General features: G+C 37.0%; 1 protein-coding gene across 3 annotated transcripts; it reads left to right on the top strand.

The window, feature by feature from the left end:
- Positions 1-527: 527 nt before the first annotated feature.
- On the top strand, positions 528-27,481 carry si:ch211-198m17.1 (mucin-2). Of its 3 annotated transcripts, XM_048196800.1 has the most exons (14): positions 528-823; positions 11,887-12,009; positions 13,517-14,395; positions 18,155-18,256; positions 18,411-18,517; positions 21,671-21,729; positions 21,821-21,975; positions 22,390-22,524; positions 22,890-22,932; positions 23,127-23,164; positions 23,311-23,407; positions 23,537-23,726; positions 25,308-25,322; positions 26,363-27,481. In XM_048196800.1, the coding sequence occupies exons 1-14, from the start codon at positions 775-777 to the stop codon at positions 26,483-26,485; spliced, it is 2,115 nt and encodes a 704-aa protein (XP_048052757.1). In that variant the 5' UTR covers positions 528-774; the 3' UTR covers positions 26,486-27,481. The 3 variants fall into 3 exon arrangements, with proteins under 3 accessions (XP_048052757.1, XP_048052749.1, XP_048052743.1); XM_048196792.1 differs by lacking the exons at positions 528-823; positions 11,887-12,009; positions 13,517-14,395 and adding exons at positions 16,483-17,210; positions 17,259-18,035; XM_048196786.1 differs by lacking the exons at positions 528-823; positions 11,887-12,009; positions 13,517-14,395; positions 25,308-25,322 and adding an exon at positions 16,483-18,035.

Below are 27,481 nucleotides of genomic sequence, written 5' to 3'. Positions count from 1 at the left end.
TTGTAATATATATATATATATATATATATATTTGCAATTTTTTTTATGTAATCATTCAGCTGGGGTAGTATGGTGATATCTAATGGTGAAATGTTAAAATTCAATGGTGAAAATAGTACCAACGTGAATAAAATAGAAAACAAAACAATACAGTTTTCTTTCATACTGACCCTAAATCAGTCATAAGCTTAATTTCACTGTTGATTCTCTATGGAAATTAATTTAAATTTTGAGAGGTCTTTACATGAGTCCTAAAGGATTTTCTGATCTCACTCTCATCGCTCATGTTATTGAAAATAAACTGCATATTGATGCAAATGTATACCAAACGAATGCAAACGAAGCAGCAGCTATAAAGAGGACTATTGCAAGTCTAAACATTTAAAAATAGGAAGTTAACCATTGATTTTTAATAATGGCGCCCAGTTAAATGACATTTTCTCAACAGACCCATGACGTTGGTTAAACCAGTGTTACGGAATCTATCCGTAGGGGAAGAAATATGCCACACTGATTTGAAGAGTCCAGTTTCGCAATCTAGGCTGTAGCCTAAGTATCCTCCCCCTGCGGGCGTATTTAACTCGCTGGACTCTTTGAAGCCACCTGTAGCGGATCTGTGTCCTCCAACGGAAATAAACCTCCGAAAGCCACCGGGTTAACGGACATAAACCCATTGACACGGAAGATTTCTTCTAGGGAATTTGTTTTTAATATTTTTGCTTTAGCCTTTTATCTGTTTTTTTATTTGTATGAACGTCACTCAAGTAGAGAACTATGTCACTGACGCATCGACTCTTCCTATTAATGTTCATCTCGACTTCAGGTAAGCGCGTGTGTTTTTGTGTGCTTATGGGTTTATTTTAGATATACAACAAGTAGTCTATTTGAAAAGAAAGACAGGTGACGGCTATTTCATTTGGACTAACACACAGGTGTTAATTTGACTTGCTCCTTCGATATGTTTTAAGGACCATGGACAGTCTCGAGAGCTGGACAAGCTCCACGATTTCCATTTAGTTTTATACTAATGTTTGTCTCTGTTTGTAAAAGACGAAACTTTCGCTGGGCGCAAACGTGGGGCACAGATTTTGAGCACAAAAGAGTCTATCCCGTTTTGAAGAAGAAAAAATGATGAAATAATAGTGTTGATACTCGATATTGAAAACTTAAGACAGCATTCAAAGGCGTTCAGCGTTGTCCTTAGTTAACCCATTTAATCCTACAGGCACCATTTGCGTCCATTACGTACTTTTTAAGACTCTAAAAACTAGCAGCTGAATCATTTTACATTTTACACAGAGTTGTCAGCTATAAATTAAAGTACAGAGCGTTTTGAATTCATGTGGACATTTTCATGGCTAATTTAAAGTCACATGATGCCACATGTTGTTCCTCTGATAAAGCTCTGTAAAACATGCAGTAATACAAACACAGCTGCCACATGTAGGCTAGTAGATTAAATAGAGTACTGAAATTATAATGTATTTTAAAAAAAAAAGATTGCTCTTTCTCACATAAAACATGATCACATGCAAATATGTCATCGGTCACAGTTGTGGTCAGTGGAAAACAGACTCATTTTGAATAAGTAACTGGTTCACATTTTAAAACTGTAGGTTTCAAAGTAGATACATTTATTGAAACAAGCAATAGTTATGATTTATTCTTGGATTTTTCCCCTTTTATTCACTATCCACTATTGCCTAATAGAACAAATCAAGTAAACTACAGGATTTTTGTATGTTAGAGAATAGAACAAAAGTTTATCATAAAAAACATAATATCAAAAAGATCATGGGTTTATTTTATTTTCAAGTTTCTGTTTAATTTTGGCATTTTGTGTGGTGTGAGGGTTAGTCTGTGGTGAGTCACTGCATCACACACAGTCAGACATGACTTTGAGACTCTCCAGTGTTCATTCACGCACACACACTTGGGTGTGAGTGAGCACTCGGGGGACTGACTACATCACATCCTTTAGTTTAGCAGCTACCACAGAAGTAGGCTATCAAATATCATTTGTTTCATTCAGGATATGAGCTTTTGTGTTGCAGCTCTGATTGTGACTTACTGATCACAGACTGATAAGTTTATTTCATAAATTTGACTCAAATTTCATGTTTTGAAATTACAATAATGGCAAACTGGTCTGGAGACCTAGTTAAACATAATAGATACGGCATCACACGTACCTTTGCCTCAGGGCTTGTTTGTGTTTCTAATAAAGTCCTACTGTGTGTGTGTGAAGTTCTGTAATAGAAGAATAGCCTGTGGGTATGTCCTGCCTTTCTGTCTGGCACCAAGTCCAGCTGTGTCTTACAGGGGACCTGTCAAACACAGAGAGCGAGTAAAAGAGAGAATGGCAGGATGACAGATAGATGGCAAGATGTCATGTGTGAGGGGGAGAGAGAGATAGTATTTATATTTATCTCCCTTATTTCTTCAGTAACCCATAATCATCATGCGTATCATATTACTGATGGAGGTTTACTGATCTTCTGTTGAGGATGTTATGGCGGCCCAATATATATTGTTCAAAGAATTTATTAACAGAATTTTACTGCACATATTACTGTCATTTGAAACATTTACTAATTTAATCATTTACTTCAAAAACGCTGATACATTAAGGAATGAAATAAGTGACTGTATGTATGAATGAGTCATTGAATCATTTGCGAAACCGATTAGTTAATAAACACTGAATCATTCATTTCGAAAAGCAAACACCACTAAAGTGTGCTGCTAAGGTTCTGATGTGGCTTTGTTTGGGACTTTTTTTGTTCATGAAAAGCAATATTGTGAATTTGTGTCTAAAATGGAAGTTATTCAATATTAACTTCTTGTTTATTGAACTGTTGTGTAAAAGCAATGTCATAGAATTCTGCTGCCTCAGAAACAACATGTGTTGTTGTTAGTTCTGAAGTGATGTTTTTTAATTGAGTAATAAGGCCTGGACCATTTCAGATCCCTAATAATCATAGTCATAAGAAAGTAGCTCTAAACAAAATGGTCTTTGGGACACTCCTTGGTTTTTCCTTGTTTATTTATTTGTTGGAATAGTACTTGCAGTAGTAGCAGAATAAAATAGGCAATGAAATAGACATATATTTAAATTAAAAAATCATTATAAATGATGTTATTGGGTCCTCTGAGGTCTGATTAAATGGGGCTGGGAGGATTGTGGAATAAGGCCTTTGTTTCAGAGTGTGCTCTAATCCAGGCAAAGTGCTGTAACGCTAATCTGGCCATCTGAGGGATAAAGAAGCCCTCTAATACAGCCAATATAGTTTATTAATGCTGCCTGGTTTGTAAATTAACCATGAGCTTCATCTAAATCTACAAGTAGTTAATTACAGATTTTAGTTTCTTTTGATAATTCTAGGTTTCAGAAATTGTTTATAACATTAATTCTTTTCGGATTAGAAATTGTAAATCTGCCCCTTTAATTGGACAGCATAGACTGACTGTGCTTTAATTGGATATGATTGAGTGTGAGTTTGTCTAGTGTGTATTTGCTCAGAAGTGCTTCTCCAGGGAACCATCTGTTACCATTTAAAGCTTTGTAAGCCCTTGTAAGAGAGAGTAAGGGAGAGTATATGGCGTTATAATGGCATGTTGTGTCTATAAATGGCAAAATCATCCAATTTTACACAAAAAGAGGATGTGTGGTTAAAGGGTTAGTTCACCTAAAAATGAAAATTCTGTCATTAATTATGTCGTTCCACATTCATAAGACCTTCATTCATCTTTGGTCATATTTTTGATGAAGTCTGAGAGGTTTCTGTACTTCCATAGAAATTCAAAGCAACTACCACTTTCAAGGTCCAGAAAGGTAGGAATAACATCATTAAAGTACTCCATGTGACTCCAGTGGTTTAACCTCAATTTTATCAAGCGACATTTACGAGAGCTTTATGACGCATACGTTTTGTGTTCGCATGAGAGCTGATGTCGTTGCGTGAAAACGCCTTGGATAGTATTTTGTAAATAAAGTGGTAAATTATGTTGTTGTCTTTTTTTGTGGAAAAAAAAAAAAAACTCGCGTTGCTTCATAAAATTGAGTTTAAGCCACTGGAGTCACATGGAGTACTTTAATGATGTCATTCCTACCTTTCTGGACCTTGGAGTGGTAGTTGTGTTGGATCTCTATGGAGGGACAGAAACCTCTCAGACTTCATCATAAAGATCCTAATTTGTGTTCCGAAGATGAACGAAGGTCTTATGGATGTGGAACGACACAAGGGTGAGTAATTAATGACAGAATTTTCATTTTTGGCTGAACTAACCTTTTAAGGAACAAAGAAAATGGGAACTTTATCTAAAACAAGTATTCAGGCCAAGTGCTATATGTAAATCAGAACTACTCTGATTTTTTACATATTCTAAATAAAATGGTATGTGGGTGTTGTGAATCCTAGGGTGTTGTATGTGGTTGCTTACTGGTCCAAAATAAAAGTACATCAGTCAGGCGGCTTAAAAAAGTCATATCACACCTTTTTTTTCCCAACGAGCGGCAAGATTTGAGTCATCATTTATTTGATTTGATTTCATCTTTACTTCACTTCACAAATATGGTTTTATAGCAGTTTTAGTGTTAATTAACAATACAATATAAAAATACTGTCTCCAGTTACTGTTAGCAGTTCAAGAAATCCCTTTCAGGGCACAAGAGACTTTAAATTGTTTAGGCCCTTATTTTAAGCCAAACTACAGATTTAACATTGATTTTGAGCTGACTTCAGATCAGTGACCTGATTGCTTTGTTCTGATTAACTTGACAGACCAGATGTGATTCTACTTTAAATATGGTCAGGATGGCTGGTGCCATGTTTTAGTATTGGCATTAAGAAGTTTCAGTCTATGAAACTAGTTCTAAAGCACCAGGCAGGCAGGAACCCTAAACAGAGGTCACTTATCTCCAAATGCTACTTATATTATGAATACAGATAAGGTAGTGTGAAGGAGGAACAGAGTGTGGGAGAGCATGTCTGTGCCATAAGAGAGAGAAAAGAAAGATAAGATAGAGGAACAACATTGTCACAGCTGAGTATGTAACAATGCAAGTGAGGAACGGATCGCATGCAAGTTTCTGTTTGAAAGTGCCATTTGCTTGTACAAATGCAAATTATTTTGTTCATGTCACCGTAAATATTTACAAAAGCCTCATGATATGCAGCTGCCTATGACTGAAAGATGCACAATCATTTTTATATGCTAAACTTTTTTGCCAGATACTTTTGATACGATTTTGATAAAAAAAAATAAATGTTTAAATTCATTCACAAATTAAATTGGATGCATTTAAAGGTCCCGTTCTTCGTGATCCCATGTTTCAAACTTTAGTTAGTGTGTAATGTTGTTGTTAGAGTATAAATAAAATCTGTCAAATTTTAAAGCTCAAAGTTCAATGCCAAGCGAGATATTTTATTTAACAGAAGTCGCCTACATCGAACGGCCAGTTTGGACTACATCCCTCTACTTCCTTCTTTAATGGCGTCACTAAAACAGTTTTTTGACTAACCTCCGCCCACAGGAATACACAAGAGTTGCGTTTGTAGAGTGTGTTTGTCGCCATGTCGTCGAAACGCTGTTATTTTCATCCCGCAGTCCAATCACCGGGTCTGATTCCGGCTCAAATTGATAGGGTAAAATTAAAGACATGTTTACAATAACACTGAGCGCGTGCATCTCCACGTTATGGTAAGAGGCGTGACCTTTCCAGGCAAGATGTGCAACACAGGAACCGCTGGCACAATCAGAACTCGTTACGTATTTCTGAAGGAGGGACTTCATAGAACAAGGAAGTCATCAGCCCGTTTTTATGACAGTGGAAACAGCAGTATACAGATAAGTAAATTATGTGAAAAATACTGTGTTTTTTTTTACACGCGAAACATGAACACATGTTATATTGCACACTATAAACACAATCAAAGCTTCAAAAAAACACGAAAAATGGGACCTTTAAACTGTTTCCTAGCAGGTTAATGGTATTGCCCATTGATTCAACTTAAGGCTGGTTCACACTGTGTGATTTTGGCCACAATTTGGTCGTCTGAGACAAATTCTGCAAATCCTAAAAGATTCCTATAATCCTAGCCTAAAATCTGTTGTCTTTGAACGCTAGTTTGACATGTTCACCGACAGCCAATTAATGACCGTTGCGATCAAATTTTACCTCCGATGAAATTCTGTCAGTGTCAGAAGATTTGGCGCACAATCCTCCAGTGTGACTTCTCCTACGACGAACGTCATATTGTCTTCGTTTTTCAAGACAAGCCGTGATCAAAATTAATGATAGAGATGTCGTTGTTAGCCACCATTTCAGTCCCGTGTGTAACGCAGCTCACTGTCATCGAATGGCTATGTTTTGATGATGTAAAACTCCGGACGAGTTTTCACGCGCACGTCCGTTTTTAACGCGTCTTGACTGTCATGCAGTCTGACATTAATGACAGCTGAGATCCCACAGTGTGACATGAGGATCATGTTCGTACAGTCTGACAAGCAACCATCGTAAAGGACTGTTATAAATCGCACAGTGTGAACCCGGCTTTACTTTGATTACAATGACACAGCTTATGCCTGAGGTGGGGTGTCGTGTCGCTATGACCTTGTGGATTTGTCTCACTACATGACATTTTTGGAGAAGTCATGTTCTTATGGCCCTCTCATAGATGCCTTCTTTACATTTCAGTTGATGGCAGACAGCCTTAAATCAAACTAGGTATATTAATGTTATTATTTAATTTCTCCTGGCCTAGAGGATAACTTAAAGGGATACACTGTAAAAAATGCTATTCTTGCTTAGATTTTTTTGTCTTGAGAATAGCAGTTTTTATTTTTTTGCAGTGTAGTTCACCTATTTTCTCACCCTCATGTCATTCCAAGCCTGTACAACTTTCTTTCTTCTGTGGACATATTCTGACAAATGTTTCAGTGTTTTTTCATCCATACAAAATTGAAGTCAGTGGTAACCAAAACTTTTTGAAGGTGAAATGTTTGTAAGTGCTGTAAATGATGACAAAATTTTTATTTTATCTTTAAAAAAGGCACAACATATGCCACCCCCAGCCCATAAAACATGTCAAGTTGAAAATGTGTCTGAAATGGTGGGGGAAACACTGGTTGTACAAAGTGTGTAAAACATCAGATAACATTGTGATCAGACCGACGTGCTGTTCTTCTCACACCCTTACTGTAAAAAGGGAAGGGTGCAAATGTAAATTATCTTTCCATAGTTGTTCAACACACACACACACACATTTCTGTCGTGAAAACTCTTGGAGTGTTTGGCATGGTAATGGATATATGACAGTGTTGATATGTTTGGTCTTAATGGAATAGATCTTCTACGCTGTTGCTGCAGAGCAAGTAAGACATGCTTCTGCTGTACAGTATAGCATACATTTATTACCCAAAGCAGATCTATACAGGTGGAGCTGGGGAAGGTGGAGGGTTTCTGAAAGTGCGCTGCAAACTGCTGCAGCAAATGCTGACCAAGTATTTGAAGGTTGAGCAGCGAGCTGATTGGCTACTGAAACAGCAGGAAGTGATCAGCTGTGACCTATAGAGAATGATGTGACTGCAAGCAGATTGAGTTTATATATATATATATATATATATATATATATATATATATATATATATATATATATATACATGTTACAAATACATACAAGGATATATTACTTTATATTACTTTATTACTTAACTTTATATGTTAAAATACATTTAACCACTTATTGTCCAAAAACCGAAACTCAACTTGCTTAACAAAAGATTTTAATTGAGCCCATGGAGTGAATGGAGGAGATGATTAAACAGAGAGAAAGGGCAATCAGTGTGCGTCAGAGAAAGTCAGACATGGTTTTTGTGTTGGGTTACGAGAATGAGAAGGTTACGTGTGTTTTAGAGAGCCAGGATGATAGATGATTGTGTGGGTGGGTGTGAGTGTGTGTTTATCTGTGGGAGGTGGAGGTGAAAGCAGTTCACAATTTTCACGTTTTCCTGCTGCCTGGCATCAAGTTTGCTGCTTTGAAGTGGCGAGCAGAAGACTCCAGCCTCGGGGCAGCTCAGATCTGCTTGTCAACCCGCACATTTTCTCTCTCTCTCACACACACACACAACCCATCTTGTTTAGTTTTTCTTGCACTGTCTGCCCCTCAGTGTGCATGTTTGGTCTAAAGAAGTAATTTTGGCTTTATATCTTACACTTAAGCTTATTGCCACATAGTTCACAAATCTAGTGGGTGTGTTTCTGTGTGAGAGGGAGAGGACAAGCTCCAAGGTTCTGTGGGGATAAGCTCCAAGGTCATTTTATACCTGCCACACACACACATTAGTTCAGAAATAGAGGTCCTACTGTACATAGCAATAGTGGAATTTGGTTCGAGGACAGGGTGTTGAGACATTGGCTACTCTGGTAACAGGACAGAAGCAACTTGTCTTCCTTTGACCTGAATGAATGCTGTAGCTGAATTCTAGGGTGACCCCAATAATCATATCCTGTGAATGCTCTCAGCAGACTAGCAGTCTTTCATTTTGATGACTAACTTTAACTGACCCTAAAGCCAATGTCTTTACTGTCTTAATAATAATAATTATTCATAATAATACCTAATTCGGTTAATTATTTGTTGATTTATTTATTTATTTTAACCACTACATGTGAATTGACAGTCCTATTGTTAATGAAAAAGTTATCTTTATTCAAAATGTATTGCTGATGGCACTTAGGTTAGGTTACTTTATTTATACCTGCAGATAAATTTGTTTTGCAGTAAAATGTTATGATAATGGCATCCATTCTTGACAAGCACATTAACACATTAAAAAACAAACAAAAGGTTTGTATAATAACATGATACTTGTGCTCAAGACTCCACCACTCAAGAGGTAGCATAAAATATAATTAATATAAAATATAATTTAAAATCCACTGCAAATGAACCATTTGATGTTCATTGTTATTATTATTTTTTTAATGTATATAGAAATAAAACTTAACACAGAATAAATAAAACATTAAAAATATGAACTTTTGCCGTCCAGACCACTACTACCCTCAAATAAGAGATCTGTGGAAAAATATATGTAGAAAGTTCAATTAAGTTGGTAAATTCCACTAGGATCACATCTGACCTGACCTCTGCTCTGGTCAGAAGTGAAGTCTTATGTGCTCTTTGACCCAGACAGCCTCATTCCTCATTCAGACTTGGTTTTCTGGTGATGCTTTGAGCTAGAACCGGACCTTACGTAACCCACTCATCTCTTTTGTGTCTGGAACAGATTAGCAAGTAGTAGGCTAATCACCCTAAACCATGCCCTGCCCTTGGGAAAACAAACAAGATTTATTATTAATGCTAAAATTGTTTAATAAAATAATGCAGGATTAGACAGTAATTTTTTTTAGCTGTAGTGTTATTTTTATTTTTTTACTTTGCTTATATATGATCGTCAAACAGATAACTTTCCTGCAAAGTTATGTCATGTAATATAATAGTTACTTAAATACAATTATTTAGATAGTATGTACTTTGGGGAATCCAGTACTTGAAATATACTTCATTTTTGGGAGTATCGGTAATGTTTTCACTTTTTGTCCTCACAATGATAAACTATGAAGACAAGCAGATGTTTCTGATTTGAGCATAGTGCCTCTGAGTCTGCTGGATCTTTACTTTTAAAGAAGCCCCTTAAATCCTCAGGAAATGCAGATTCTAGAACTGCCTATGTGAATGTCTATCAACATCTTTCTTTGTTAGCTAAAAACCTGCATCCTTTGAGACATGGCCTACTGATGCAGGGATCCATTAAGCCTGATTTTCCTTTACAAAGCTCACCCAACATGGGAGACATTCAAAGAAATATATATATATATATATATATATATATATATATATATATATATATATACACATTTGTAAGAATACTTTGTTTCAATCTAATTGATTTCACATGAGTTCACATCAGTATTTGAGTAAATGTAATTAGTTACTGTACTTAAGTATCTTTTTTGCTACTTTGTAGTTGTACTGAGTATCAAAGATATTGGCAACTTTTACTCACTATTTGACTACATTTTTGAGCAAGTAAATGTACTTTTTACTCCACTACATTTGTGAGGAGTAATGCAATTACACATTACATTTTTCATGGCACCTAACTTTTTCTGCAGCAGTTTGTTTCTGATATAAGAAGTGATATCGCCATCTAAGGGCATTGAAGGTACTATATCTTGCATTTTGCCTTTACTCACCCAAACTTGTCAACAAGGCTACTTTACGTGAATGTGAGTGCATTAGCAGGTAGTTGCTGATCGCAGGTGTTTGATTTATTAGATGAGGAAAATGACTGCAGCCGGTGATGAGGCTCAAACCAGCACGTACAGTAGGCTTTGACTATTTAATTTTACTTAACATTGTTGTGTTTATCCACTATAGTGACAAGATCTTTTTGAAGGATATTGCTTTATTTATGGCCTTTCTGTGCAATTGAGCTTAACTGAGACTTGAGAGTTTGTAGACGTTTAAAAGGTTGTTGTGTCGACCTTGATTTATTGCAATATTGAGGTGTTCAGTTTTATTTTGATTTTAGAAAATAAACTTGATTTCTCATCTTACAAATCAACTGCTTCTTATTTTAACTGGCATGTCTCTCAGGTGTTGAGGACTAGTGCATCTCTTAGCCTACATTCAGCATGAGTAAAATACTTAAGTACTGTTAAAATCAGATACTCTAAGACCTTTACTCAAATCGTACTGGAAATGGTTACTTATAACTTGTAATGGAGTCATTTTCGATGTAAGGTATCAGTACTTTTACTCAAGTATGGTTTCCAGGTACTCTTTACACCTCTGTATGACTTGTGCTCATAAATGAGAGTTCTGCTTACATTCGCAAGACATACATGAATTATAAGGTTGACATATGGTTCTTTTAAACAAGTCGTGATAGCCTATTTTTGATCTATTTTATTGACATGTTCTTCTCCACTAAGCGTGAATAATGTGACTTTATTGCTGGGTAAACTGTGATCTATCTGTGAGTGTGTAGGTGAGTGGAAAAGTTAATAAATAAACGGGCAGTTATGCAAATAGCCTGATAGTTCTTAATTTTTGTAACTTTTTTTTTTCTTTCTTTGCCTTTATTTGGATTTCTGACTTACTTTCAAAAGCAAACAATAAAAGCAATAATAGAAATAAGACTCTCTCTCTCTCTCTCTCTGTGTGTGTGTGTGTGTGTGTGTGTGTGTGTATAATGAAATGGGTATGACATGGGTATTACAAGGAGATGGTGACTTATGAGGACATTACCCCATGTCCCCATTTTTCAAAAGGCTTATAAATCATACAGAATGAGTTTTTTTGAGAAAAATGTGCACCGTTTCCTGTGATGAGTAGGTTTAGTACAAGGATTGGTGTAGGGCGATAGAAAATACGGGTATTTGTACAGTATAAAAACTAGGTATATTATGTTTGTACAGTATAAAAACCTACGCCTATGGAATGTCCTCACAATTCACAAAAACAAACCTGTGTGTGTGTGTGTTCTGGAGTTCACATTTCCTTATTAATCTATTGTTCTTTTGTGTGTGGTTGCTAGGTATTAACATAGCTTCAGGAGACATTCACTCTATATGACTGTTTGTTCTCGGAAACTAATGAAATTACTGCCAGGATGTGATGCATACTTTGTGTAATTTTTGTGTTTGACAGTAAATAGTACCTTATTGACTACTGAAATGCTATGGGTGTGCCTGATTGAATTACAAGAAAGAGTCAGGAAACCAAATAAAGACTGAAATTTGTGTCCCAAGATTGTATGCATTTGTTGTATATATGTATCATGCCATCTGATCAATTTTGTGTGTTTTCACAGCTTTAATAGCCAAAGGCAATGCAGAATCCATAAACATGACTACCTTGACTACCTTATCTAGCACAAATTCAACCAGTGATTCCACAGCTAGACCAATCAATGATACCTCTACTGCCACTGTTGGTAAGGACACACTCTCTACTTCCAATTCAAAACATTAGCTTGTACAATCACTACAATGCAGATGAAGTCATTATATCAGACATTATTATAGCCTATATTAAAAACAGTAACACCACATCGACCTCTACTACCTCAAGAAATATCATTGCTAATATGCTGTTGCTTCAGAAGCTAAGCAGCACTAGCAGTGTTTCTTCATGTGATACAATTGATCTTTCTTTTAAATAATAAAAACAATTTTGTAAATATTCTCCTTTTGTTTTCTCATTCAAGTCATTCAAAGTTCAGTCATTCAGTCCTTGTCAGTCAAGCTTTGCATATACTTCTGAAAACAACTTAGCCACAATACATCGGCATTGTTCAACTTCTGCTGTTGCTTGTTCATTAACCAAACCATTGTTTTTATACTGGTTTTACTGTCTGTCATTTGTTTAAAGGAGTAAGGATGGGCAACTACTAGTTATAGCCATACATAAATATTAGCACACTTTATTTGAAGAATTTGGTATAAAGACCTTTTGTCTTGACAAAATAGGTCATTGTTATTTAAATACAGCTTAATTCAGATATTTGTTGATGAATGTTTATTCTCACATGCTTATTTCTGTAATACCAAATCTGTTTCTGATATCATGCTATACGCACTAAAAATGTTGGGTTGAAACTAACCCAATTTGAGTTGTTCTGGAACCAATTGATGGGTCAAAAATAGACAGTCGGTTATTTTGACCTAGCATGTTGGGTTGTTCATTTAACACAGAGTAATGGAATGATTTATGCTAGTTCATTTATTACAGGTATTATGCTTATTTTTATCTAACTTATTTTTACCTCATACATGGGTTAATATTTCCAGATTAACTTAAACCCTCTAAAGTTTTATAAAATACACTACAAAACCACTGTTTTTACATAATATGTCCTATATGTTGGGTGAATACAGTTGTAAATACAGCATACTTTACAGTTTTAATCATGTATACAATATTACCTTTAACAGTACAGAGTTCTGAGAACATATTTTAACATCCAATGTAATTAGATTAAGTAAATTTAGGAATAAAATAAGTTGAATTTTATTCAAGTTATAAGGTGACCCCATCATATGAAACCCATGCTGACAGATTAAAGAGTCACAACAACAAGAAATTACCTACTTTTACTCTGAGGTGGAAACACTTTTCTATACTAATGTTTTTCAACACAGCTGAAATAACCCTAAAATCTTTCTCAAAGATATTAAAATAGGCAATAAACATAAAATTAACATAAGCATTAATTTCAGTGACTCAAAAAAAACCAAAAAAAACGATAAAGTCACAAATGACTGGTTCGGGAATATGAGACACATATAACTGCCAAAATATTTGCAGGGAAAACGTTTCTTGGGTCACAGTGTGTACAGCTGTACAGCTTCAGTTGCCACTGATTCGAGTTGAGATTAGATTTTTAAAACTTTATGCAATAATTTTTTTTTTTTTGTGATTGTGTTTTTGGCCAACAACAGCAGTAACAAGCATTCCATCTTGGAATATGACGACAACATTCCCAAACAATGCCACAACTCCACTGTTGTCAACGCATGGTGGCAATGTCACATCTCCACCTATATCTACTCAAGGCAATGTGACAAACTCATCCACATCTGCACCAGTAAATGCTACAAGTTCATCAGTGAGTACATCAGGAAATACCACTACTTCACCTGCACTTGTAACTACAGCAGCCAACACCACAAGTCCACTTGTACCTACAACAGAGAATGCTACAAGTCATCCTGTAACTGCATCAGGCAACACCACAACTACTCCTTTACCTGATCCAGGCAACACCACAACTACTCCTTTACCTGATCCAGGCAACACCACAACTACTTCTGTACCTGATCCAGGCAACACCACAACTACTTCTTTACCTGATCCAGGCAACACCACAACTACTTCTTTACCTGATCCAGGCAACACCACAACTACTTCTTTACCTGATCCAGGCAACACCACAAATACTCCTTTACCTGATCCAGGCAACACCACAACTACTTCTTTACCTGATCCAGGCAACACCACAACTACTTCTTTACCTGATCCAGGCAACACCACAACTACTTCTTTACCTGATCCAGGCAACACCACAAATACTCCTTTACCTGATCCAGGCAACACCACAACTACTTCTTTACCTGATCCAGGCAACACCACAACTACTCCTTTACCTGATCCAGGCAACACCACAACTACTTCTTTACCTGATCCAGGCAACAGCACAACTCTACCCCAAACTACAAGAGGGAATGACACTACTCCTCCCATTAGCACACCAGGCAACAGCACAGCTTCACCAATTACAACACCAAGCAATGTCACAATTACAGCACAAACTACATCAGGTAATACTACAACAGCAAACGCTACCACACCACACACCACTACACAAGTAAACGTTACCACTCCACCCATGACTACACCAGGGAACAATGCAACAGTAAATGCTACAAAACCACCACTAACTACACCAGGGAATAATGCAACAGTAAACATTACTACTCCACCCATGACTACCCCAGGGAACAATGCAACAGTAAACATTACCACTCCACCCATGACTACACCAGGGATCAATGCAACAGTAAATGCTACAACACCACCACTAACTACACCAGGGAATAATGCAACAGTAAATGCTACAACACCACCCATGACTACACCAGGGAACAATGCAACAGTAAACAGTACCACCACACCCATGACTACATTAGGGAATAATGCAACAGTAAATGCTACAACACCACCCATGACTACACCAGGTAGCAATGCAACAGTTAACAGTACCACCACACCCATGACTACATCAGGTAGCAATGCAACAGTAAACAGTACCACCACACCCATGACTACATTAGGGAATAATGCAACAGTAAATGCTACAACACCACCCATGACTACACCAGGTAGCAATGCAACAGTTAACAGTACCACCACACCCATGACTACACCAGGTAGCAATGCAACAGTAAACAGTACCACCACACCCATGACTACACCAGGTAGCAATGCAACAGTAAACAGTACCACCACACCCATGACTACATTAGGGAATAATGCAACAGTAAATGCTACAACACCACCCATGACTACACCAGGTAGCAATGCAACAGTTAACAGTACCACCACACCCATGACTACACCAGGTAGCAATGCAACAGTAAACAGTACCACCACACCCATGACTACACCAGGTAGCAATGCAACAGTTAACAGTACCACCACACCCATGACTACACCAGGTAGCAATGCAACAGTAAACAGTACCACCACACCCATGACTACACCAGGTAGCAATGCAACAGTAAACAGTACCACCACACCCATGACTACACCAGGTAGCAATGCAACAGTTAACAGTACCACCACACCCATGACTACATTAGGGAATAATGCAACAGTAAATGCTACAACACCACCCATGACTACACCAGGTAGCAATGCAACAGTTAACAGTACCACCACACCCATGACTACACCAGGTAGCAATGCAACAGTTAACAGTACCACCACACCCATGACTACACCAGGTAGCAATGCAACAGTAAACAGTACCACCACACCCATGACTACACCAGGTAGCAATGCAACAGTAAACAGTACCACCACACCCATGACTACATTAGGGAATAATGCAACAGTAAACAGTACCACCACACCCATGACTACATCAGGGAATAATGCAACAGTAAATGTTACAACACCACCCATGACTACACCAGGGAACAATGCAACAGTAAACAGTACCACCACACCCATGACTACATTAGGGAATAATGCAACAGTAAATGCTAAAACACCACCCATGACTACACCAGGTAGCAATGCAACAGTAAACAGTACCACCACACCTATGACTACACCAGGGAATAATGCAACAGTAAATGCTACAACACTACCACTAACTACACCAGGTAGCAATGCAACAGTAAACATTTCCACCACACCCATGACTACACAAGGGAATAATGCAACAGTAAATGCTACAGCATCACCCATGACTACACCAGGTAGCAATGCAACAGTAAACAGTACCACCACACCTATGACTACACCAGGGAATAATGCAACAGTAAATGCTACAACACCACCCATGACTACACCAGGTAGCAATGCAACAGTAAACATTACCACTCCATCCATAACTACACCAGGGAATAATGCAACAGTAAATGCTACAACACCACCCATGACTACACCAGGTAGCAATGCAACAGTAAACAGTACCACCACACCTATGACTACACCAGGGAATAATGCAACAGTAAATGCTACAGCATCACCCATGACTACACCAGGTAGCAATGCAACAGTAAACATTACCACCCATCCATAACTACACCAGGGAATAATGCAACAGTAAATGCTACAACACCACCCATGACTACACCAGGTAGCAATGCAACAGTAAACAGTACCACCACACCATAACTACACCAGGGAATAATGCAACAGTAAATGCTACAACACTACCACTAACTACACCAGGTAGCAATGCAACAGTAAACATTTCCACCACACCCATGACTACACCAGGGAATAATGCAACAGTAAATGCTACAACACCACCACTAACTACACCAGGTAGCAATGCAACAGTAAACATTTCCACCACACCCATGACTACACCAGGGAATAATGCAACAGTAAATGCTACAACACCACCACTAACTACACCAGGTAGCAATGCAACAGTAAACATTTCCACCACACCTATGACTACATCAGGGAATAATGCAACAGTAAATGCTACAACACCACCCATGACTACACCAGGTAGCAATGCAACAGTAAACAGTACCACCACACCCATGACTACACCAGGGAATAATGCAACAGTAAATGCTACAACACCACCCATGACTACACCAGGTAGCAATGCAACAGTAAACAGTACCACCACACCCATGACTACATCAGGGAATAATGCAACAGTAAATTCTACAACACCACCCATGACTACACCAGGTAGCAATGCAACAGTAAACAGTACCACCACACCCATGACTACACCAGGGAATAATGCAACAGTAAATGCTACAACACCACCACTAACTACACCAGGTAGCAATGCAACAGTAAACATTTCCACCACACCCATGACTACATCAGGGAATAATGCAACAGTAAATGCTACAACACCACCCATGACTTCACCAGGTAGCAATGCAACAGTAAATTCTACAACACCACCCATGACTACACCAGGTAGCAATGCAACAGTAAACAGTACCACCACACCCATGACTACACCAGGGAATAATGCAACAGTAAATGCTACAACACCACCACTAACTACACCAGGTAGCAATGCAACAGTAAACATTTCCACCACACCCATGACTACATCAGGGAATAATGCAACAGTAAATGCTACAACACCACCCATGACTTCACCAGGTAGCAATGCAACAGTAAACAGTACCACCACACCCATGACTACACCAGGGAATAATGCAACAGTAAATGCTACAACACCACCCATGACTACACCAGGTAGCAATGCAACAGTAAACATTACCACTCCATCCATAACTACACCAGGGAATAATGCAACAGTAAATGCTACAACACCACCACTAACTACACCAGGTAGCAATGCAACAGTAAACATTACCAGCACACCCATGACTACACCAGGGAATAATGCAACAGTAAATGCTACAACACCACTAATGACTACACCAGGTAGCAATGCAACAGTAAACATTACCACACCACCACTAACTACACCAGTAAATGCTACTACACCACCCACAACTACACCAGAAAACAATGCAACAGTAAATGCTACTACACCACCCATAACTACACCAGGCAACACTACCACACCACCCATAACTACATCAGGAAACACTACAACAGGGAATGCTACCACACCACCTCAGTCTACAACAGGAAATGTTACCACACCACCCATTACCAACTCAACGAATGGACCCATCGTACCTACTACTAACCCAACTAACCCCACAACCACACCAGGTGTGTTTGAATGAATGTGTTGTGTGAATTGCAGTGTAATGTTCATGCATTGTAAATCTTCACAAATGCCTAATACTTTCTCCCATTCTCCATTTAACCCACTCCCTTTGTTATTTTAGCTACCTGTCCTTCCGTGCCCTGCCCACCACTCAGTGTCTGTGTGAACTCCACCTGTCAGTGTCTGACAGGAACTATTCCTTCAAATAATACCTGTGTGGAAAGTAAGTTTCTATCTGATGCCAAGACTCTGTCAATGACTGTCAATCACTTCTTTCTTTTAGTTTGTATAATTACACTTTGTGTAATACTTTGTGGTGAAAACAACAAGATAGACAGTGCAAGACATTTAACACCCCCATTCTCTCTTATTCCCAGCTAAAACCTTCCCTAGTTCACTAAGGGTGAACCGCACATTTGTAAATGCTATGAATGATCGCCAATCATCTGCATTCCAGAATGCATCTAATGAAATCCTAATTGCGGTATGTCACAAATTTACATTACAATCTGGTGTTTTAGCTTTAACATTTCAGTTAATATTGCAAAGATGTATTTCTACACACTGAAACTGTGTAATTTATGAAGTCTGGCTGTATAACTGTTAAGAAGGCATGGAATAAAATTCTTCATCTAATAACTTTGCAAAATAAATATATTAGTACAAATTAGGATAGAGTTTGATCATAAATGTAGTGTATTTGATTTCATGTATCATATAGAATTACAGTGCATCTGGAAAGTATTCACAGTGCTTAATTTTTTTTCCACATTTTGGTATCTTTTATATTATATATATATATATATATATATATATATATATATATATATATATATATATATATATATATATATATATATATATATAAACAAAAACAAAAAAAATCACATGTACATAAGTATTCACATCCTTTGCTCAATACTTTGTTGAAGCACCTTTGGCACCAATTACAGCCTCAAGTCTTTTTGAGTATGATGCTACAAGCTTGGTACACCTATTTTTGGGCAGTTTCTCCTATTCGTCTTTGCAGGACCTTTGCAAAAGCTCCATCAGGTTGGATGGGGAGCATCGGTGGACAGCCATTTTCAGATCTCTCCAGAGATGTTCAATCGGGTTTAAGTCTGGGCTCTGGCTGGACCACTCAAGGACATTCACAGAGTTGTCCCGTAGCCACTCCTTATCTTGGCTGTGTGTTTAGGGTTGTTGTCCTGTTGGAAGATGAACCTTCGCCCCAGTCTGAGGTCCAGAGCGCTCTGGAGCTGGTTTTCATCAAGCATATCTCTGTACATTGCTGAATTCATCTTTCCCTCTATCCTGACTAGTCTCCCAGTTCCTGCTGCTGAAAAACATCCCCACTACATGATGCTGTCACCACCATGCTTCACTGTAGGGATGGTATTGGCCAGGTGATGAGTGGTGCCTGGTTTCCTAGCAATCTTTGTTGATCTCATGGTCTGAGAGCCCTTCAGGTGCCATTTGGCAAACTCCAGGTGGACTGTCATGTGTCTTTTACTAAGGAGTGGCTTCTGTCTGGTCACTCTACCATACAGGCTTGATTGGTTGAGTGCTGCAGAGATGATTGTTCTTCTGGAAGGTTCTCCTCTCTCCAGAGAGAAACACTGGAGCTCTGTCAGAGTGACCATCGGGTTCTTGGTCACCTCCCTAACTAAGGCCCCTCTCCCTCGATCGCTCAGTTTGGCCGGACGGCCCACTCTAGGAGTCCTGGTGGTTCCAAACTTTTTTCCTTTTACGGATGATGGAGGCCACTGTGCTCATTGGGACCGACAATGCTGCAGAAATTTTCTTCTGTACCCTTCCCCAGATCTGTGCCTCGATACAATCCTGTCTCGGAGGTCTACAGACAATTCCTTGGTCTTCATGGCTTGGTTTGTACTCTGACATGCACTGTTAACTCTGGGACCTTGTATAGACAGGTGTGTACCTCTCCAAATCATGTCCAATCAACTGAATTTACCACAGGTGGACTCCATTCAAGTTGTAGAAACATCTCAAGGATGATCAGTGGAAACAGGAAGCACCTGAGCTTAATTTTGAGTGTCATGGTAAAGGCTGTGAATACTTATGTACATGTATTTTTTTTTCTTTTTTCTTTTTAAAGTCCCCCTGTGGTGAAAATCAAGTTTTTAATGTTGTTCATATGTCTATGTAGTGTTTTTAATATGCTTAAGACAATCCATGTGCAAATTCATAAGTCAACACCATTGCTGGGTATTTTATGTTTGAAACTGCAGTAAACCAAAAACCCGCGGTTTGAAATTGTGGGTGTTTGTGACGTCACAGACTACCTTGTAACCAGTCACAACAACGTGCAGGCAGGCTTTAGCATATCATTAACTATGACTGCTCTGAAGCAGGAAAGTCTCGAGAGAAGCCAGGTTATCCCGGTAAATTTTCTGTTGATATGAAAAATTGTGTAGATTTATCAATATAGCGAGTCTATTACGATGTTATGATTAACTATATGCCTTTCTCCACTGATGTTCTGATTTGTTCAAAGCGTTTGTAAGGATACTGATTGTTAGAAGGCAGGTGTCTGACTCTGAGATGAAGAACAGGAACGGTGTGTGTAACATTAGCAACACATTATTAGCTGTTTGATAACGTAGTCAAGCAAAAGGCTAATCATATTAATTCATATTAATTAATGACAGAACCATCGCAAGGGCTGTGCCAAGTGTGCGAGCGCATAGGGGCTCGCGCCAAAGTAAAGTGACAGCTGACTTGAAGTAAAGCCAATAAAGTTAATTTTTTTGTCCGTCGAAATACTTTAATACTATAAAACATAGCTAAAACAATATTGCTCTGAGCGTGTGACCGTGATTCATGTGCATATGTCAGTCAGTGTGTCCTCGCACGTCAAGTTCTGAGAGAGCTATTCAGTCCATTATAAATTCTGATTTTGGCCGGCTCTGGAATGGATCAAACCATAGATATTAGCCTACCTGATAACTTCAAGTAAATACGCTGGAAATTCGCATTCATTCAAGGATGTGCATTTATTTCATGTAGCCACACAAACAACAAATCGTCACTGCAGCAACAGTAGACTCTCCGAGCTGGCGGGAGTGGAGGCGGGGCTAATTTGCATATTCATTGATTCGTGTATATTAAATGAGGCAAGGTTGTAGAGTTACATTCAAGCTATTTTAAGGCATGAAAAAAAAAATTCACTTGAATTTTTTTAAAAATATGTCATTTTGGTGATCAAAGATGATTTTTAATGGATAAAATAATTGACTACAGGGGGACTTTAATAAATTTGCAAAGATTTCAAACTTCTTTCACATTGTCATTATGGAGTATTGTTTGTATAATTTTGAGGAAAAAAAAATAATTGAATCCCCTTTGAAATAAGGCTGTAACAACAAAATGTGGAAAAAGTGAAGCACTGTGAATACTTTCCAGATACACTGTATTTTAAGCTATATATATATATATATATATATATATATATAAGATGAAATGTTGCTACATATTGCTTTGGCAGTATAGACTGTTTAATAGTCATGCAAATAACGCTTCATTGAACTTGGGACTGCCAAAGTAAATATCCTGGATCAATATCCTTCAGTCTCAGTGAGTCTAAATCATTACCCATTCTTCTCTTTCACCATAGGTAAATCAAGCTCTGCATAACCAGCCAAACTACATTAACAGCGTGGTCCTTAGGTTGACGTAAGTGGCCCTTCCAAACAGTTTTTAACCACAGCTCTTACACATTTGTATCATATTTGACAATTACTAATCTTTGTGTAAATGTTTCCAGGCCTGGCAGTATAGTGGCTTCAGTAAACAGTTATTTTCAGCCTTACTCTTCAGTCACCCAGGAATCGGTTACATCGGCTATAAATACTGCTATAAAAACTGCAACAAACTGTGGAACGGCAGACTGTGGCATTCTTGCTGGTGCTCAATATACTGGTGCGTATCTTGAAAAGATCCAGTTTTGAATTAAAAATACATTCTTTACATCTACATTACATTAATTCTAAACACATTAATTCATGTTTAGGCAACAAATTCGCCTTCACAGTATTAATATCAATAGTATTTTTTTAATGATAATTTCCACAAAGATATAGCTTAACATGTAGCTTTTTATGTATGTATTACAGTATTCATATTACATGAAACTACATTAAATTACATGAGACTGTAAAATATTTATACTTTAAAAATCCATTTGTTGCATCACAGGACCATTTAAAATAACCAGTGAAGGCAAAAATGCTGAAAGACTTAAAGGACCTTAGATACACACTTTCTTTCATACATCTCTCTAAAAAAACTACCCACTACAATACTCTCTTTCTCTGTCACTGTCTCTCTTGTTAGTAAGCAATCTGTGCGAGCAAGATCCTGCTCCTTGTGATCTTGACACTACAGTGTGTGAGACCAAAGATGGGATCGCTGTTTGTACCTGCAAACCTGGCCATGTACCCAGCCTTTACCAGACCAGAAGCTGTAGAGGTGAGTTCGTGTCTTTTATGTGTGCTTGTGTGTCACCGATAATTATGATAATTATGTGTCACCCCCCCCCCCCCCCCAAAAAAAAACACACACATACACTTACATAGGCTATGTGTTTGTGTGTGCATATCATAATCATCTGTGACCTTTGAGTTTGAAGTGGATTTATCTATGGTAACAGACAAATTAATACTGATCTGATGAGATCAGGGTCACCAAAAATAATAAAGAAATAAAAAAAGCAACTTTTTTTGGGGAGAATTACTATATAATATAAAATAAAATCCTACTGTAAGAAGAATAGTCTTATTGTAATGTCATTTTCATAAACAAAACCAACTATTTACTTTCTGTTCTTTTCACAGTTTGCCTAAGTGGCTACAAAGCACAGGGAAATGATTGTGTTCGGTGAGTACCATTTCATTTTTTTGTTTTTAATATAATATGTAATGCAATCATCTCCTAAACAACTGACAGTTTCTTTTCAATGGTCAGTGTATTTGTAATAGAAACTGCTGCCCCCTTGTGTCATGGCAAAATTGCAACAGTCACATGTCTGTGGTTGGGTTTCAATGTTTATTTTCTCTCTCTTTTTTTAACAGATGTTCATTTGGCTATTCTGGTTTCAACTGTGATGACTGTAAGATATAATATTGTGACAATTTTTCTTGTTTTTTTTTTTTTTTTACACCGTTCATTACATAGATGTGCTTGTTTATTTTATACTTTGCTAAATTATAGATTTGTGTGTATATTTGTGCCTAATGAGTTTGTCTCTCTGCGTAGCCTCTTTGTTGGCTCTAGTGGTGGTGGCGTGTGTGTTAGGGGGACTTCTGCTCATTGTGATTCTGGCTGTTCTCATCTATATCTGTGTGACTCATAGGTGAGTGTTTATGAGAGGTCAGGTTGGCATGCATTTGAATCTCTCTTCTGTGTCTTTTATGCTTGGGTATGGATGTACTGTACATTCCCCACTTGTTGACAGTTTGTGTGTGTATTACTTATTTTGCAGCAGAAGGAAGTCAAACGACAATCATTTCAACAGCCCGTATCCTGCTGAGGAATTCCGGGGCACGTGGCCCTCTCAGGACATCAGCCATATTCCTCGTGTCACTCTCACATCTACTTCCAGCAATGATGTCTTTGGCAACAATCTGGAGATGGTTGAAGGGCCAGGCAAAAAGGGCCACAGTAATGGAATGGTGAGTACCTCCTTCCAGTCAAAACTTCACAAATAAGTTGAAAACTTATTAAACACACTGGTTCACAGAGCCGTTACACTGATCTTTAACTTACAGTGGGTTTTGTTCTGATTCAAAGACAAGTTTGTGAAGACGTTTTTGAATAAAATAATAAATCATTGTAAAATAAAATCTAGTAAACAATTGAATTTTTGTATTATTATTTTTTTATACATATACACTACTGTTCAAATGTTTGGGGTCAGGTTTCCACATAAATATTAAGCAGCACAACTGTTTTCAACATCGCAGATTAATAATAATGTTTCTTGAGCAACAAATCAGCATATTCTTATGATTTATGAAGGATCATGTGACACTGAAGACTGGAGTATTGATGCTTAAAATTCCAGCTTTGACCTCACAGAAATAAATTACATTATAAAATATATTCACTTAGTGCTTTCAAACGATTAATCGCGATTAATCGCATCCAAAATAAAAGTTTGTGTTTGCGTAATGCGTGTGTGTATATTGTGTATATTTATTATGTATATATAGATACACACACATGCATGTATATATTTGACCAATATATATATATATATATATATATATATATATATATATATATATATATATATATACATGTAAATATTTCTTAAATATGTATATGTATGTGTGTGTATTTATATATACATAATAAATATACACAATATATACACATGTATGATATAAACACAAACTTTTATTTAGGATGCACTAATTCAAAAGGAAAACGGTTATTTTAAATTGTAATAACAGTATTACTGTTTTTACTGCATTTTTGTTCAAATAAACGTAGCCTTGGTGAGCACAATAGACTTCTTTCAAAAAATATAAATTCTTACTGACCCCAAATTTTTATGATAGTGTGTAATTTATATATTATTCTTATATATTATTTTATTTATATATTATATTCATTTTTTATATTGTATATTACTGTAGCTCGTTTTAATAATTGTAGAAATTAACCCACTGTAAGTTAGTTCCATCCAATTCTTACATTAATCCTGCATGTAATCTTATACTAACACTAGTAAGTGTCATCAGCCGCATGGTAGACACACCACACCACTAACCAATACTAAATATATTTTTCAAGTATATATATATATATATATATACTTACAAATACATATATATACTTACAAACTAATACTCTGCCTGCCAAGCTGAACTCCACTAACACTATTAATTAATCCATTATCCTAATTTTCACCCAAGTATTACTTGACTGAATGACTGAAGTCCATTATGAGCAGATGCAGTCCTAACAAGGCCACACATAAAGAGGCTCTATTACATTAGTGCCTTTTGCAGTGTGAGGCAAAGTAAAGCTAACATTTCTTAGGAAACTGGGCTATCTCTGAGTGTATTTTAAACTTTTTTTTAAAATCATAATATTATCATAGTAGATGTACAAGTTTTATGACCTCATAAGCTCATAAACAAACCTCTTTGTGTGTGTTTGTGCACGTATTTGTGGTCACTGTGCTGTGTATGTGGTATCCCGTACACGGGCTTGATTCTGCCTCACTCCAAACACTATGACTATAGAAGATTAGAGGAAAGGTAAGTCACCGACTCAGCGATGGAAAAAAAATTGGGCTGTTGAAGTGTGTAATGGTGCATCGTCAGGGACTGTAAAAGGCAAAGACGGTCCACTTGCACAAATATGAATGCACAACAGGAACATACCTCCTGTAGTTCTGCCTAAAAGTTAAAACGGCAGTCGTGTTATTGAAATGCTTAATTAGATGGCTGTAGGAATGGAAGTTAAAACAGCCAATCATGTGTTTGTTTACTCTACATTCAACATTAGCTGGACCAGCCTGAAAAATGCAATATTTGTATATGTGATTTGAGCTTAAAGCACAAAATATGATAAGATTGCTGTCAGATTATATTACTGATTTAAAATACACTACCTTTTAAAAGTTTGGAGTTAGTAAAACATTTTAATGACTTTTTAAATGACATTTTAAAATAGAAATACAGTTATTTTATTTTATTGTAATAATATTACACCATATTACTGTTTTTTTTTTACTGCATTTTTAAAACATTTATTTATTTATTTATTTTATTCAGTGCCCAAACTTTTTAAACAGTAGTGTATGTTATTGAAATGTAATTTTAACAAACATTTACATAAATTGAATTTTTTCACGGCCTGTTACTAATATGGCCACCAAGTGAACTGACGTGCCTTAAAGAGACTTTATTGTCCAAGTCCAAGTAAAGGAATATTCTGGATTAAATACAACTTTAATGTTAAGTATAATAAGTACCAGAATAATGAATGCAGCACCAACATCTGCTATGACTTAAGCTGTATTTAACCTGGAAGGAATATTCCTTTACTTTTCTTTATTTCTTCTTTTCTCTTTGTGAATGACATCACTGCTAATCTGCCACTATGCTGAATTGCCGTTCTGGATGAGATCTTGACTTTGATCTCTGTTTGCATGCCATCATAAGCTTTGCATGTGTTTTTAAGCAGGTAATTTTCCTGCATGCTGGTATTATTATGAGGAGATGGGCTGAGAGAGTGAAGGGTTGTGGGTTGTGTTTACCTCTATGTGGCTAATATGAACTCATTTCTTGGGCAGACGGGCTCGTATGACCTCAGAACAGATGGCATGAGGACTTTTAAGGACCCAAACCCCACACGATACTCTTATCTGGTGGGTCATGAAAACCCCTACTTCATACAAGGAGATGAGAAGAGATGAGGAAAGAAGCAGAAAAGCCAGTGAATAGTAAGAGGACAAAAAAAAGAGTGCAATAACAACATGAATTATAAAAAAGGCCTTGGATCAAACTGTTTCAGGAAAGTTAATGCTGTCAAAACCATACAGCTGATCACAGACTCAAAGTTTGCACACAAACGGCATTTGAGAGATACATTGTTTTTAATATTTTACCGTTTTTATCCTAAATCCCTCTCACCCAGGATAAAATGCTCACTTCCTAAAAGTGCATTGATGATTGGGTTTCTTTTACCACAAGCTTGACTGATGTGACTTATGTATGTCAATGAGAGATGAACATTGAACAACCACTCATCTGTATTTCTTGTCATTTCTTACAATGTTTTATCTGCACAATTTATATCATGTTCAGTGTTTTGTTGTCTGTCAGAGGTCATGCATGTTACTGTGGTTTTCAACTCAAAATACTTTATTATAAAGGATTTAATTTTGAACCACACTTCGGCATATTTATATTTCATTTTTCTTATCTGTGGAAGCAATAAATGGCGGAATATACAGTGTAATCCAGTAGTTCTGATTGCATCTAATCTATATTCTGATACAGTAAGAGAGCATGTCATGTGTCTATGTTGTGTTTGTGTTTTAAGTTATATGATGCTATATGAAAGCATTAATTTATTTTATGCCAGGATAATGCATGCCACCAGAAATTGATCTCTGTGCCTGACTCTGATGTTGTCTTTTGAATAGGAGACTTATGCAATGAAGAGGAGTTCTTAACCATGTCTCCTCTGTAGTCGTGCCAATAATCATATTTATTTAAATCAGAACATGACGTTGTTGTTTACTCAACCATCTGTTTGCGTCATATATATATATACTTATTTATGTGTCACTGGGATATTTTCTATCTGTACATAAAGCTTTTGTAAAGAAATGCTCTGGGGACAAATTGGTTCATCTTGTTCTGTATATTGAAAGGAAATAAATTAATATAAAGATGTAGTTATCTAA

The sequence above is a fragment of the Megalobrama amblycephala genome, linkage group LG1 (assembly GCF_018812025.1).
Source record: "Megalobrama amblycephala isolate DHTTF-2021 linkage group LG1, ASM1881202v1, whole genome shotgun sequence".
Taxonomy (NCBI): domain Eukaryota; kingdom Metazoa; phylum Chordata; class Actinopteri; order Cypriniformes; family Xenocyprididae; genus Megalobrama; species Megalobrama amblycephala.
The sequence above is the reverse complement of the archived record's forward strand: the minus strand, read 5'-3'. Positions and strand labels throughout refer to the sequence as shown.

Coding starts and splice junctions, on each gene's coding strand:
- si:ch211-198m17.1 (XM_048196786.1), top strand. CDS start 16,574: ATGACTACACCAGGGAATAATGCAACAGTAAATGCTACAACACCACCA. Junction 18,518..21,670: donor CTAATGAAATCCTAATTGCG/GTATGTCACAAA, acceptor CTTTCACCATAG/GTAAATCAAGCTCTGCATAA. Junction 22,933..23,126: donor CAGGGAAATGATTGTGTTCG/GTGAGTACCATT, acceptor TTTTTTTAACAG/ATGTTCATTTGGCTATTCTG.